Source organism: Plecotus auritus (genome assembly GCF_963455305.1).
Source record: "Plecotus auritus genome assembly, chromosome: 5".
Taxonomy (NCBI): Eukaryota; Metazoa; Chordata; class Mammalia; order Chiroptera; family Vespertilionidae; genus Plecotus; species Plecotus auritus.
The window spans coordinates 107772320-107788198 of NC_137776.1; the positions used below are offsets into that span (position 1 = coordinate 107772320).

General features: G+C 48.4%; 1 protein-coding gene across 10 annotated transcripts in view; it reads left to right on the forward strand.

The window, feature by feature from the left end:
* Nucleotides 1-13168, forward strand: part of CDC14B (cell division cycle 14B) — a gene marked incomplete at its 5' end in the record, with an annotated part of 139132 nt that extends 125964 nt beyond the window's left edge. For 4 of the 10 annotated variants that reach the window (XM_080670814.1, XM_080670803.1, XM_080670810.1 and 1 more), the window contains 2 exons: nucleotides 3292-3408; nucleotides 7430-13168. In XM_080670814.1, the coding sequence (XP_080526940.1) occupies nucleotides 3292-3408; nucleotides 7430-7682 (370 nt within the window). In that variant the 3' untranslated portion in view covers nucleotides 7683-13168. The remainder of the gene's footprint in view (nucleotides 1-3291; nucleotides 3409-7429) is intronic. The other 6 variants (XM_080670811.1, XM_080670815.1, XM_080670806.1 and 3 more) reach the window with 5 other exon arrangements.
* Nucleotides 13169-15879: the final 2711 nt, after the last annotated feature.

Consider the following 15879-nt stretch of genomic DNA (forward strand, 5'->3'; position numbering starts at 1 on the left):
TCTTTTCAAAATTAAGGAAAAGCTGCTTAACATGTTTCTATTGGTGACATTTTCTTAAAATGTGTCATTAAATATAAACTTGTCACATAGGCTGACACACTGTTTCCCATATAGATGACCCTTTCCTGTGGTTTTCCAGTGGCAAAGCTGTCTTGAATAGATGAGCTCTGAATGGGTGGAGGCGTTGCTAACAATACTTAGGTGCTTTTGAGTATATCATTTTCCCAGGGTAACTTTTAAATGGGCTCCATGAGGCTCTCTTCTTTTTACCATCTAGAAAGGTGTACCTTTTTCTGTTACTACTAACGCTCGCCATTGCATTAGGCCCGCAGCAGAGTATTCATTCAGCCTGATCGATTAATTTGGAATTTACAGAAATCAAAGTTTTCAAGGGTAACAGTGGGGTAAACAAATAGAATCCTCGTAGTTGTCTTTGAGGCAATTACTCATGGGCACAGCTGGTGGCGTGCCTGGAGCTCTTAAGGCCAAGGACCCCTCAGGTTGCTGCATCCAACTCTTAGTGGGAAGATGGCGTCCGGAGTTGCAGGGCCCGGCCCATCATTCGGGAAGCTCGTTTGGCATCTGTGGGCGACAGCCAGTGTAAATAGTACATAGTTGCACTGATGGATTCTTTTCTTGGAATTGAATGTTTATGTTCAAAGCACTTTTGTGGCTTGATAGTTTTTACTTTACAATATTCCTCAAGTTGTATATGTCATGTCCAAACTTGGGGAATATTGGGGCTCAGAAGACACCGCGGAGAAGAAAGGGAACTACAGTGTGGGGCAGAGATCAAAAGCAGGCCTGAGGGTTCTGCTGGGGAAAGTGGAAAGGAGAAGGTACATATGCTGCCTGTTGCTCTTCGAGGTCACGTGATTGGTTTGCCAGGTGGGAATGGTTCCTTCTCGCTCACCTTGGCAGTCTGCCAGCTTATCCCCTTGTCAGTGGTACTTGTTCACTATCACAGGTAACATCTAAGTGCAGTTGCTGGGTTTTTTCCCACTTCATTGATGCATAATCTACAGATGTAATAGCTGGCTCTATTGTTAATGCAAATAACTGGGGACCTGAATCTTTATTAGTGTGATTAATGCATTCTAAATGTCTACCATGCTCTCTTTCAAAGTTCCACATCACTTATTAGTTATTAATATTATTATATTAATTCACATTAATTATTTACACTAATTTTATAGATATTTTTAAATACTTGTTAAAAAACACAAAAAAATTTCCTGTCAGCCTAAAATTTGATTTAGCTGTAATTTCTTGTCTTGAATAGTATTGTTGATTTAAGAAATCAGATCTTAAATTTCCTAAGCAGGCGATGTATTGGCCCGTGTTTTTCCTCCTATTGATGACCTGACAGTGTGGTGGTTGTCTGTACTGTGGGCTGTAAGTGGCCTCATTTGAAAAGTCGGTGTGGTGTTTCAGAGCCAGCAGGAGCCTCACTTTCTCATTGTAGAAATGGAGATAAACCGCCTTGTCGCGCGGGTGAGCGGCCCTGGGCCTGGGCCTGGGCCTGGCTCAGGAACGGCGGCGGGAGCACCCTTGGCTGGTTTTTGTTGTTTTATTTTTCCTTTGTGAAAAATTCTAGATTCACTTCTTTAACAGACACTACTAAATATCTCCCCCTCCTTTATATAATCAGAAAAAAACTAAATAAATCCTTTTTTTCAGGCATAGAATTATGTGCCGGGGCAGTGGGGGGTGTCTTTAATCGCACAACTGTGTCTGCGTATGCCAGCACAGTCAACGTTTAGGAGGTAAAACTTTACGAGAAGTCCTGAGTCCAGCATTGGCTCATTAGCGAGGATCAGTTTCCCTCAGCAAGACGGGGGTGGGGAGGTTGGGGGGGCTGTCTCATGAGGCTTTCAGAAACCCTTGGTGGACAGCAGCCCAGACAGCCCTGCCCCTCATGCCCAAACAGCTTGAAGACCATGGGCCCCCAGATTTCTGCTCTGGTACAGTGCAACCCCTTGTTTTTTAGTGATGGGAAGCAAGCATTTTACTAAATATTGACGATTTCGTGCTTTGGGTAATACTAAGATTGTAGGAATTTACTAATCTAATTTATACTACATTTTAAGGACCTGGTTTGCTTATTTACCAACAAGGTGGTAACTCAGGCATAGGAGGTAGGGACCACTAGTTTGTTGGAATGGTTTCTTTTTTTAAATATATATATATAATTGACTTTAGAGAGAGAGAACGGGAAAGAGAGAGAGGGGTAGAGACAACGATGAGAGAGGAACATTGATCAGCTGCCTTCTACACGCCCCCCTACCAGGGATGGAGCCTGCAACCTGGGCATGTGCCCTCACCGGGCACCAGCGACCTCTTGGTTCATGGGCTCAATCATGGAGCCACACCGGCCAGGCTGGTATGGTTTCTTTTTCCTGTTAAGAGCTGGGTTCAAGTCCGTTATCATTGGCTGTTTTACCTTTATGTTTGCATATGAGAGGAGGAAGCTTTTTCAAGCCAGTGTTTCTCTTAGAAATAACATTGAGTACTTTTTCTAAATGTGGGGGCATACATTTGAGTATGAAGAAAAGGAATGTGGATAAAATGTTTTGATGTTTTCCCTATGACAATTGAGTGAGGAATGTAGAAACACACTCCACTTGCATGTAGGCTTGATCTCAGGGAGTTCTGATTCATTAATTTGCCTCCGTATAATTTACTCCCATAGCATTGCTTCCTGGAGGTTTTCATAGTTTAATTAAATCAAGTATCACAAAATTCAAGCAGTTTCACTTTCTTATTAATGGTACTTGGTGATTCAGTAAGTAGTTGTAATCCAAACAAAACTCACATTTTGCTTGAACATGGTTTTAAAATTTGAAGTCTTATATGAAATTGGTATTGATTCAGGGTTTATTGCCCTTACTCTCAGCTGAGGAGTGAATATTGTCTAGATATTTATATTCACGTTCTATAGATTTGGGGGATTTAAATGATTTCTTGTTTTCATGACAGGAATTCTGTGGACTTCCTTTTACTTAGGACACAGACATTTGCTTTGTTGGTTGATTCTTTGGTGTGGGGATTGTTGAAATGCCAGGTCATTTGTTTTCCAAAGACAAAGACTCCCGTTATCTTTGTGTAACTAACCTTCATAAGGAAATGAGGTGCTTCATTTCAAAAGACCTCGATGTAAAAATGTGTTTGTGGAAAATCCTACCAATTCTCCATCAGATAATTTGCACTCAAGTGCAAAAATGCCTTCCTGTGTCAAGTATTTGAAAGTTGTTTCAGTGATATAATCTTATTTTTTCCAACTGTTTTCAGAGTAATTCTTCAGTCCAGTGTTCAGAGCTGTAAAACATCTGAACCTAGCGTTTCTGGCAGTGCAGGCATTGCTAAGAGAGCCACCAGATCTGCTTCAAGGAAAAGCAGTTTTAAAAGGTGAGAAAAGAACCCTACTCTTCCGAAAAGTTCAAGCATTGTGTTTCCCGTTTACCCTTCGGGAGACGAATGAAGACAGGCCAAGGCAGAGTCCCTGTGACGGGGAAGTGATCAAATGTGTTCAGTGTGTTCATCATCTAAGGGAATCTGGACCATTTTAATGCAGGATTTTGTTTAGTTTCGTTTTTCAAAAACAATGTTCAGCCCTGGAAATGTGGCCTCTGGGTCGTAATGTGGGCAAGTTGAGCCTGATGTAAGTTCTCAATTAAGAATTCCCAAAGTTCTCCGCCCGGACTCGGGAACCCTCTCTGTGTGCAGGTGCCGCGGGGTTGTTGGAGAACTCGCTGCAAATAAGTGTGGTGGTGGGCACGCGAGCTTCAGTGGGACTGCGATCCCTCGTGACTCAGGGACTGACCTTGGCCACAGTCCACAGCCACACGGCTCCTTCTCTCCCTTTGAGCCCAGCATCTTCCCTTAGTTACCGAAGGGGGAGGGGCATAGTCTGTGACCGCATCCGTTACTCACTGTTGCCTCAGGAGCTCTGTCATGAACTGCAGGCAGACGTTTTATTCTGAACGTGTTCTATGAACAGGTCCCTCTGGGGGAGGAGCAGGCAGCCCACGGCGCCCTCCCAGGAACAGAAGGCAGGCGGCTCCTCGCTTGTGTGACGTAGCCTGGAGGGGGCAGCCGTGGTCCTGTCCTGGTGCGCTCCTGGCACAGCGAATCCCTCCTAACAGGTCACCTGGCTTCCCTAAAACGTCCTGCACAAATGTCATGCTTCTTTTTCATTGTTCTGCCCGGACCTGGGGTTTGGGCCCGAGGTGCCCGTCCTCGGTGCTAAGCAAGGCTTCTGGGTGGCACGCAGCCGTCGGGTGCTGAGCACTGGCTGGCGACCAGCCGCTCCAGGGGTGTTGCTTTTTGAAGGAATTGCTCAGCTCTGCCGTTTTCGTCTTTGCTGGTCCTTTGGACAGTTTACTGCACACCATTACTGCTAGTGGGTGGGAATGTGATTGTGCCCCGTGCAGGTGTTTGAGAACTGGGCACTGACTCATGATTTTAGGATTTAAAATTTTTCATCAGAAGGGTATCAAATATTCATACTAATTCTACATGAGTATTAGAGAATTAGAGTATTAGAAAATTACTGACCAAAAACCCAAGATTAAGTACATTATAAAAGCAAAATGTTATTTATATAACAGTAAGAAGGAAGAAATGGTCTAAAGACTGATGAATTATACCAAATGAATATCTAGAATCATGTTTTTAAAGAAAATTTAATGATCTGGATAAATGCTCATGAAGCAATAAATGAAAAGAGCTATGCCCAGTTGTTATGAACTATTATTCCAATTTTATAAATGTACAGTATATTTTATATGTGTATATAGAAATGCATAGATGTATAAATATTTACAAACAAATATTTATAAATGTATATATTTCAACTTATGTATTTTGAAATAAGATAAAGGAAAATATGCCAAGGTATTAACAGGACAGTGGGGATTTTTTTTAAATCACTTTCTTTTTTCCAAACTTTTCTACAATTATGGAGTGAAATGGGAGCATTTTAACTTTGACACTTTTAGGTGAATTAAACTGTTAAAAATTCAAATAAGGAGGCTGTTGGTGATAGTTAGGCTGTTCGGATGGACGTGCTCTCTGCGGGTCTCTGCTCAAGATCCCTCACCGCCCCGTGTGTCAGGCACCTTTCCTCTGCTGCTTTGCATCGTGCGCTGCAGGCCTCAGGGAGAGAGTCCAGGAGCCACAGGCGGGCGGGGTGTGCCCTGCCACCCTCCTCCGCTGAGGGCGTGGCCATGCCACGGGTTTCCATCTAGGTCTTGTCTAGTGACTAAACGTGTGCTTCCCAGCAGAGGTGCTTCCTGTGCAGTGAGCATCTCCCGAGTCCCTGGACCGATGCTCGGAGGGTCTGAAGTCGAGTTCAGACAGAGTTAGTTGCCTGACTAAATATTGAAATGGCCCAAAGCAGTGTCCAGGCACCGGGGATAGTGCTGAAAAGCAAAAAGGCTTCTTGTAATTTTCTGAAAGGGACTTTCAGGGATGGGGAGGGGCGGAGAAGTGAACCAGTGAGCGTGCACTGGGGTTCGCCGTGTTCAACCACCCCCTGTGGCGGGGTCTCCTCGGCCTCCTTCAGGGCTTGTGAGTCACCTGTTCACCAAAGAAGGACAAACCCATCATTACAGGCCTCACTCCCACCTCCTAGGAAGCAATGGAGCTGAGGCGGCCAAGCTGTCGCCTGGAACTTTTACCCTGCCGAATAGTATTTGTTTCTGATTGGGGGATGGTGAAGGAATTAATACGTGTGTATATAATTCGATTTAGGACAAAATAGTCTGAGCTAAGACTATTCTTTCCTTAGACAACAATATGAAAAGAACAGCACACATTTCAGAGCGTGCTCATACATACCCTCGAGGCGCAGGCCTGCCGCTGCCCGGAGCCTGCCTTCTCTCCTGCAGGTTTGTGTTGTTCACGCCATCCCCTCAGCAGGAGCTTCACTTCGTTCCCACGTTCTGTTCTGTTCTGTTCTGTTCTGTTCTTAGAGGTTCCAGAGGAAGACCTCCCCACACGCACCACCCACTGCCACGGCTCTCTTGATATTTGACAGTTACTGAGAGTCTCCACAACGCGGGGAATTTCCCCACAAACATGTTGAAAGAGCAAATATCTGACAGCTTAAAAGTATAACTATGGTCATACGCATTTGCTGGAAAAGAAAGCCCCCGGTTTGCCTCATGTGTCCATGAAGGGAGGCCACCTCCCCTCGGTCCTGTGTGCCCCGCTCTGCTCAGGGCCCGGGACCAGGACTCTGTGTGGTCCCTCCTCATGCCCCTCCTGAGTGGGAAGAAGTACCTTCAAGCGCTCTGTACCTCCCGCTTCCTGTCAGAGCTAGAAACCACCTTAATGTCGCTCTTAAATCCAGTGAAGAGTTAGTCCGTTCTCCATTGTCTCGCATTAACTCACTGGAGGCCTGGAGGGTCTGGAGAAGGCCGCCACCCTGCGTCGTGTGGGGACCCACCTCCGTGACCTACAGTTCCTGGCTGTGCAGCTCGCCTGCTGGTGCGTGCTTCTAGCAGCTTATGCTCTTTGGGACAGTCTTTTTTTCTTTTCTTTTTTTAAATCATCATTTCATTTATTTTCTAAGAAAACTGCATATGCAAAAGGGGTTTCTATTCCAGGTTGCATCCTTGGGGACCATCACTCTGCTCCACCTGCCAAACCTACCGAACGTTCATTGCTCCGGGGGACCCTGCGCCCAGTCACCCTGCTGCGAGGGCTCCCTCAGCCCCTGAGACATGCTCTTCCCCCGCCCTTCATGTGAAGGAGCTACGTTAGGGCTGCTTCTTTCTTTTTGGCCTAAGTCTTCTCGTTTGTGATTCTTACCATCGTCACACCTGTCCCTGCTTCCGGTCCGTTAGCGTCTCAGGCCTCAGTGACTGTTCACCACCTCTGGGCTTTCATTTTTCATTATTCGCATCATCTCACATGTGCATCAGTGTAGAAGGCCAGAATGTTCTATCTAAATATTCTTTTGTTTAAATGCTGGTGACCTCTGCCCTTTTAAGACATTAATCTCCCTTTGAAATTCCAGATATGTTCCCAGTTGCCAGCGGCCCTGGACCTTTATCCTCAGTGCTGTCCTGCGGGCTCTGAAAGCCCCGGTGGGTGTGCATGAGCTGCTCCGGTAGAGGCGGCCTCCAGATCGGATTGGTTTTTCTGACTCTTTGCTTTTGCATTAGTTTTTCTCTGAAAGCTGCTATTTAGTTGAAGGTAATAAATTGCGGAAGGAAGCTAGGGAGGTAGCGTGAGGATGAATCAAGGGCAGTGATTTACGGGCAGCCCGGGGTGGTTCTGGCGCCGGTGCCTGGTGGCCCCTGGCTGCGCTGGGCTGAGCTGGAAGCCACGTGCAGCGCCCACCTTTCTGTGACCGAATTCTGGCTTTTAAATAACCGAGTAACACTTCTTTATCTTTTCGTTCTTTTCACTCTTCCCACAGCCTGGTTCCTCAGAGGGAAAGAAGGAAAAGGAATGCTTTGCAGCAAATGCCCCTAATGGCATTATGGTACTCTCATTGCTCCGCTGCCTCTGCCCCACCCCCTCTTACTGTGTTTTTATTGTTTTGTTTTCCGTTTTGTTTTCGCAGAATTGAACCTTTTTCTGCTTTGCTTTCCTCTCCTGTTTGTCTTTATGGTTGGTATCGTAGTGTCGTCCGAAGTATTTTGTCATTAAAGAATTATATAAATGTATAATTTTTAGCATGTCAATATTTTTTATTATGTTGCCTTCCTTGTCTTTAATAACTACCTACAGGACACTTAAAACCTTTGTGGTAAAATCCTTTTTTTTCTCCCATAGTCCCTCCATTTCTAGGACTAAGACAGTGTTGCGTTAAGTAAAAACCTGTGACCAGAACTGAAGGAAGACTGGGAACAGCACTACATCAGGACTTAGCACAATTTATTTGGAAACTAAACAAAATTGCAAATGCCTTAGCTGCTTTCCACCTAAGAAGCTTGTTCAGCGAAGAAACTGTCCCCTGGAGTTTAAATAACTGCACGGGCTTGGGTACAAGTGGGACTCGAAGACAATCCAGCTCTCCTTTTGTAGACGCGTCCCATGTGGAACAGCTGTTGTACACTTAGTCTCAGGTGTCAACACCAGAGCCCGCGCGGTGGGGAGCTGGCGCCCGGTGGGTGTGTCCCTGTGATGGCAGCACTAGCTGCTGGCCTCGAGGACAGGTCTGACGGAGGCCTTTCGCCCATTTATTTTCTGTTCACCCTGCGCCCGAATGTACAGAGGTGGACAGGCCTTGCCGAAACAGTACTCTGATCTGATTCTGTTTGGTGTGATCCTCTTCCCTGGAATGCTTGTCATACTGTGTAACGTTACCTGGTAAGCCCCAAGCTGCTCGGTTCCACCAAAGAGTGCTTTATCCTGGAGACCTCGAAAGCGCGTGTGAGGCTGCTGCGTGCGGACACGTGGGCGCTGTGACCTCACACCTGCAGGGCGCCTGGGCAGTAGCTGCAGACTCAGGACAGGAACCTGGCCTCCGTTGGAGGACGTTGAGTCATGCCTTTGATGGTATTTAGGGACTGAAGAATTCCAAGGCTGCCCACTATTTGGTTGCCTAGTCATACAAATTATTTCCTTCCGGGCATGAAAAACCACATTTCAGTGTTTCTCCTTGGAATGGGATCCCAAATACTGGGCGCTTTAAAAAACTTACTGTTTTATGAGGGTCTTTCTCTGTAGCATTATGGACTTTTTTCTTACATGATCGGCCAAGGCCTTTCCCACACTCTTAGATTTCAGCAACAGGTATTCACATCTGGATTTCAGTTTGTACTAAGACACTCACTGTGGCCTTCAGTTAGGGAATCAACTCTTTGCAGAGTGCCTTCTCTCCCCCACACCTGTAGCAGCACAGCGGAGTCTGATGTAAAGCAATCTCACACACACACACACACACACAAAAACCAGTTTATTTGCTGCTAAAATATAAATATGGCCCAAAATAAGAGAACATTTTTCAAAATATTTTGAAGTGAATAGTTTTCATTACTGTTAGCCAATGTTGGCCTACCCTAGTTTGGGAAATGGGGAGATACAGTATTGAAAGGCAGAATGAGTCAGGTCAGTAGGCAGTTGCATTCTTTAAGCTGCCTTTTAAACAGAACTATGAGGACTAAGAAGAAGTTGGTAGAAACAGAGTAAAGTCTGCGAATGCAGAAGTAACGGGCAGGCCTTGGCTCCATCTGGCACTTCCTCTCAGCTTTGAGGGGATGTGGAAGATGCCATTGTTTTGGCCAAACAAGCAGTTCTTCCCCACTAGGCGCTGTGGGGGTCCTCACGCCCGCTTTTACACTCTAGGGGACTAGATCTCAGAAAAATGGAGGGTTTTTTGCCCCTGGAAGTTCATAGACAGAAAGAAGGGCTTCCCTGATGGGAGACGGCTTCTCAGTAAGCCACTGCTGTATTGTGCTGGGAGACGATACGAGATTTCAGACCGCCCAGCATAAGCATTGCATTCTCAGGGCAACTCTTCGTCCCTTCACGCTTTTAAAGGCCATCTCCTACATAAATAGTCCAGGCAGCTGTGAAAATCACTTCCCATCTGAACCGTGCCTGGCTTGGCCTCGTATTACTTCAGAACAAGTCAGTGTGCTGTCCCTTCAAAGAGGAAGCCCTTTGGTGTCTAGGCCAAGAGTGAAAAATTTGGGCTTCAGTGCCAACCACAGTACTTTTTATTTTATTAATTGCCTTTTTGTGTTGGCTGCTCACATTTCCAGCTAGAATTGCTATCCCTGTGGCTCTTTCTAAAAACCCTTGTGTTTAACAGGCTTGTTCCTGAAATTAGTCATAGGAAACAAGTGATTTGGAACACAAAGGACCCAGCACCAGTGTTAAACTTCTGAGGGCCATATCGAGAATCCAGGAAGTTTCTGGGTCGTACTGATGGAAAGTTCTTGCTATGAATCAGAGTGGAATCTCCACCCCCGCCCCCCAACTGAACTGTCAACATGCCCAGAATCATCTGAGGCCTCTTTTGGAGACCTTGTTACAGGAGACCTTGTTGCTATGGAATATGAAACGGCTTGTCAGCTTGAGAGAGTCCTTTCACTTAAGAGCCTTAAATAGCTTTGAAAGTACACCAAACAGTTTTCATTGGAATTGAAAGTAGAAATGAATATTTTTAGGTGCCCTTGAAGCTTTCTGGGGACAAAAGTCAGGGGCAGTCCAAAGGAAGGTGTCTGCAAAACTGGGCCCCCGAAGTGCAGACAGACTTCTCTCTTGTCTTCAAGGAGAGCTAGGCGGCTCCGGCCTGTGAGTGAGTAGCCATGCTCGGGAGTGCAGCGGCTCCCTGCTCCTCTGGTCTCCAGAACCTTCTGTTCAAACTTGAGCCCCTGAGCCTGTCACCCACCCACTTCCTGCCCCGCCCTCCTCCCTCTCCCAGGGGTGATTTCTACCTCTTCTCTAGGGCCCACACAGATTTTAGAGGCATTCCCCATGCTCTCATAAGAAGACGGGTTTCCTTTGGGCGCGGCCCCTGGCTGGGTCGTGCTGGGCTTGGTCCTCTGCCTGAATCACGGTCCTGACAAGTGAGCAATGCGCTCCTTTGATGTTTGTTCTAAAAGGAGCTTCACTGCTTCTCTTCACACATTTTAAACAGTAATTCTTGTATTTGGGAAAGCCATGCTCATCAAAACAACTTTAAACCCGACTTGCATTCTTTAATAGTTACCGCCCATGAAAGCTGTCGTGTGAGGCTGGCTGCTGCTCTCCCACCCACTAAGTCAGTTCCTCCACGTCGCGGGGGAAATACTGGGTGCAGCGCACGGCCGCTCACCTGCGCCGTAGGAAATTACCTCCTCGACCGCCTAATTAAATGTCAGCAGGTAGCTTCATCTGAGTATAGTACTGCAGTTTTATATTAATAATTTGCATACTTTTATCTAACCTGCACTCATGTACAGATTACTAAAAGTTTTAAAATGTAACTGATTAATCAGTATTGGGTCAATCATTGTCTTGATTTTTTAAATTAAAATGTATATTTCTAACCACATTTTATAAAGCTGAGAGAACTGGTTGAATGAATGTTTATTTTCCTGAAGGTATTTTTTAAGATACAGCTTCATAATGGCGTGTAAACTTTGCATATCTATGTAGTTTGATATGTATTGTTGCATTTGGAATATCATGTGTATTGTAACTGGTTTTATACAAAATATTGAAGAGTGGAAATTGTATAATTATAATCATGTAATTAAAAGTATTAACCAAATAATCTTTAGGTTGTGTTCGCTTACTAACATTCTGAGTTGGAGGAGTATTGTGACCGTCAGTCTTCATCCACTGGGGCTGTGACAGCAAAACACTCCCACCCAGGCTGCTGGAACGACAGAAGCGTCCCAGTCCCGGCTCTGGGGCCGGAGGCCCAGACCACCTCGGCAGGGCTGGTTTCTCGATGCCTCTCTGCTTGGCCCTTTTTCCTTGCGCTCGTCCCTGCGGTCTTCTGTGTGTCCTGCTTTTCTCCTGACACCATCCTAATAGCCTCCTTTTAACATAATCACCTTTTAAAAGCCTTGTCTCCAAACAGCCCTGTTCTGAGGTATTGGGGATTAGGGCTTCCATTTAAGAACGTGGGGGATATAGTTCGGCCCATCGCACCTTTCCCGGGAGAAGACAGTGGGCATGTGAGGGGCTCCTGTGGGGAGTCACTCGGCACGCACCCTCACCCACTCCGAGGACGCAAAGGTTTCACTTCCCGGACACGAAGATGCATCCATCAGACCTCGGGGTCTTACAGGTCAGAGGTGGGAGCCCCTTCATTCGTCTGCAGGCTCGGGACCCAAGTGCTGGGCGAGAGGCAGGGCCGGTGCTTGAGCACCGCACGCCCTGTGCCATTCGGGTGCAGGACTGCCTTCCCTCGCCATGGTCCCGGGCAGGCATCACGGCGGCCTCGTGCCCAGGTGCCTGAGACAGCTTGTCCTGAAGGAGGTGCTGTCCAGCTCCCTGGGGACTGGGCTTTGCTTCATGCTGGGATGTGAGTTTTCAAAGCACAAACCAAAGGGACCCGTCTTCTCACCGTTACCCAAACGCCTGCCACCAGAGGGATTTGCGGGCTCTGCCCTCCATTGAGAGCTACAACATCCACCTGCTCCCTCCATGATTGACCTGGAGGCCAGTGCTGGGCGTGTGCCTCCTGGTGACTGACCAGCTTGGTTAGTTGGCATGCGCCAAGCAGCTCGAAGTCCGAGGAGGCTGGGAGGGAGGGGCAGGCGTGGTGGCAAGGCCCCGGGCCTGCCGGGCTGTGGATGGAACCTCAAGGTGTGCTGTTTCTCCTCGGAGCAGCTCTCCAGGGCTGTGCAGTTTGGGTGGCAAACCTCTGAGACCCTGGCCTGCAGGTCAATCATTGCTTCCCTGTGTTGTCAACCACACTGCCTAGAGCATGGGCAGTCTGGTAAAACCCCTCTTATTCCATTCACGTGAGATGGGAATAAAAAAAGTTCCTATTTTAACAGTATGAGAATTAAATGAGATAATACATGCAACACACTCAAAACAGTGTCTGGCATATAGCTTCCAATAAATTTCCTACATTTAAGATAATTTTCTCTAGGTGATCAGGTAAAGGCTGACTTTGATAGCACAATATGGTCCTTCAGTATCTGATATTTTTGGTACCTGCAGTATAATTTTGTGTGTTAATAGAGGTCAAACTATTGACTCTTGCCCTATCCAGTTTGGCTCAGTGGTTAGAGCGTCGACCTGTGCACCAAAGAGTCCTGGGTTTGATTCCAGGTCAAGGGCACGGACCTAGGTTGCAGGCTCCTCCCCAGCCAGGGCCCAGGTCTGGGCTCATACAGGAGGCAACCAATTAATGTCTCTCATCAATATTTATGTCTTGTCTTTCCTTCTCTCTTCCATTCTCTCTAAAAATCAATGGAAAAATATCCTCAGGTGAGGATTGAAAAAACAAAAAAAGAATAAAAAACCGAAAAACAAACTTGACTCTTGCAGGGAGAAACTCCCGCATGAAGGTAAGTGGAGGGTGGTCCAGAGGCTGGGCAGCGGCATGCCCAAGTAACAAGGCCCCCTCCCGAGCCCCGCGCCTACTGAGCGCGGACAGGGAAAGAGGCAGTGGTGTGCATCCCAAAGCCGCCTGCCCTCGCTGTCCATCTGTAAAGTGGGCTAGTAAAAGTACAGGGTTTGGATTAAAAGAGATAAGAGTACGTGGACGACTTCGCTGGGTCCTGGTGCCAGCCTGCGTGTAACCCCGGGACTGCTTTTCCTCTCCCGTGAGTGCGTGCTGTGGCGGGTGCATGGGAGAGCGCGGGAGAGGGGTTCACAGGCTTTTTGCCTGCTCCGCGGCATGCCACGACTTCTGAAGTCATTCTCTCATCACAGTTGGCCATGTGGGTGCTTTCCAGCACTTTATGATTATAACACTGCACAAACATTCCCACCTGTGAACTCTTCCAGGGTGATCCAGGGGATAAATTCCTTCAGAAGATATTTCTAGGTCAAGAATATGCAAAATTGTGAAGTTTTTATGTTCACCACATCGAAAAGTAGCTTGGGATCATTGTTCAGAGCATGGATTCTGGACCCAGACTGCCTCTTACTTAGCTGTGTTCTTGGAGCCAAGATGATAATATCTAATATATTCATATGAGGATTAAATGAGTTCATGTTTGTTCATTAGAACAAGTGCCTGGCCCATTACTAAGAGCCATGTACATATTATTTAATTAAAAAATAAAAACACTGCTTTAATGCTGTCCAAGAGGACTGTGGCCATGCACAGCCCCCACCCAACCCCCCCAGGAGCAGCTGTCAGGGCTGAGCTGGTCATGAACAGCAGGATGCGCTGCCAGTGTCACTCCCTGCTACAGAGTCCTGTCTTTGAGCATTATTCAGGTTTGGGCCTTTGTCTTTTGAGTTGTTGGCACAGTATGTCCCTGCTGATTCTCGCCACCTCTCCCAGCTCCTCCTGGGGTGCTGGCCAGCCCCCTCGCCTGCCTCTAACTGTGTCTCCTGTCTTTGCTAGCAAGTCTGCATGGCCTTGACGTGCTTCTGGATGACACGTGCTTCTTCCACACAGAACTGTCCAGGTAAGGAGGCCTCCCACTGGCCAGGGCCAGACCACACGGGCTAGTGACCACCAGGGCACTGGCCTTGACCCCCTCCGTTCTCATAATGCCCAGACACACCTGTAGGGGAAGAGGCTTTGCGTGAGAGCAGAAAAGGGGCGGGGGCTTTGTTCCACTTGAAGATGGACAGTGGCTCTTCCCGCCAAGCTTCCCTTGAAGAGGAACACAGGACTTGCGGCAGGACAGCTAGCTCTTCCTGCAGGACAGCGTGGAGAATTCAGCCCTCCCCCACGCCGCTACCGAATGCCAGCCGTGCCCCCAGCCATTGGACAGTCCACTACCCCCCCTCCCCTCCCACACACACACAAGCTCAGCGCCATCAGGCTGGGAGGTGCTGCGGGGCCTCCAGCACCGCTCCTGGGCAGCACCACAAAAGCAGCGCCTGGAACGGGCTTGTGGGGCAGCGTCCACTCCGCACTGGGGCGGGCAGAGGCGGGGGCTGGCGCTGCCTTGGACCACGTGTACTCGGTGATTCCACCGTGGCAACCCCACACCTGCCTTGCAGTTAACCAGGGAGCTTAGCACATGCCCCCAGGGTCTTCTCTCCAGCGGCATGATCCAGTCCTTGCCACCCCAGCAACTCCCTGAGTCAGTGTTATGAATACAACCACCTCCTCGCTTTTCCAGTGATGGCTGGCCGGCACGGGCTGCAAACTTTCTAGACCGGCTGTTAATCTGGCTGGGGCTCCGCAGGGACTAGACCTCCAGAGCAGGTCTGTGCTGGACGGCAGCGCTCACCAACGGCGTTCTCTCCAGGTGCAAGTGAAACTGTTTCCTCTGGCCCAGGCCTCAGCCTCAGCAAGTTTTTGCCTCGTTCTTTCACTTGGTGTTGAGATTTCAGCCCAGAGACAGCGCTGGGCCTCCCGAAGGTGACCTGGGGGATAGCCGGTGGGGAGGGCCGGCAGGCACCTTCTCTGGTTCAATCCCAAGCCCTGGAGACAGTGCTGCTTACCACAGGGGCCCTGGGACTGACGGATGCTGAAGTCTATCTCCCAGGAAAGTTCATGCAAAAATGGTGACGTTCATAAACAGGCCCTCAATGGCCTCACTGGCTGTCTACCTTCCACTCCATGGGCGCTCCTCCTACAGCGCGGCAAGAAGGGCGCCCCGGAGGTGTGCCATAAAGGAGCCTACTCGCCAGCCGCCCCCAGGCCCCTCCAGGCCTAGGGATCCCGGTAGGGATGGGGCCGGGGGAAGTTAGCACTGTCCTGGCCAGGCCCTCCGGCCTTGCATTTGTTCTTCCTTTCTACCCACCCATCTTAACTGCAAACCTCTCCAGCGTCCCTGCTCATTCCCGCTCTTTCCTCCGCCACCAGCACATACAGTTTTCCTCCCTGTTGCTCTAACGCTGCCAAGAACTGCTGGGAGGGGGATGCAGACCAGGGCCACCAGCCGGGTGTGCAGCCCTGGGCTGGACAGCGCCCTCCCTGGCGGAAGTGTCCTTAGTGCCTGGGCAGGTGGCTGTTCTCCAGGAGATGGTTTTCCAGCCTCAGTGTCTTGAGAACTCTGAGGGCCTGATGTGGAAGTCCAGGCCACTCCATTCTCACAGCAGGTGCTTCCCAACTTACACAACTTCGTGCTCCAAGGAAGCCCTCTGAAATAGCCACGTTTTTTGCAAAAAAAAACTGCTTAGAAGGCAGTTGGTTCTCAACTCCACTGGCTCGACCTTCTCTCCCCACACATGGGCCTGCTTTGCCCATGGTAGAGCTGTGATGGGTTCAAAAGCCACTGTGGTTTGGTTGGGGCAAGTCCTATTGCTTTGAGTCATGGGAACCTGGAGAGGTGTCAG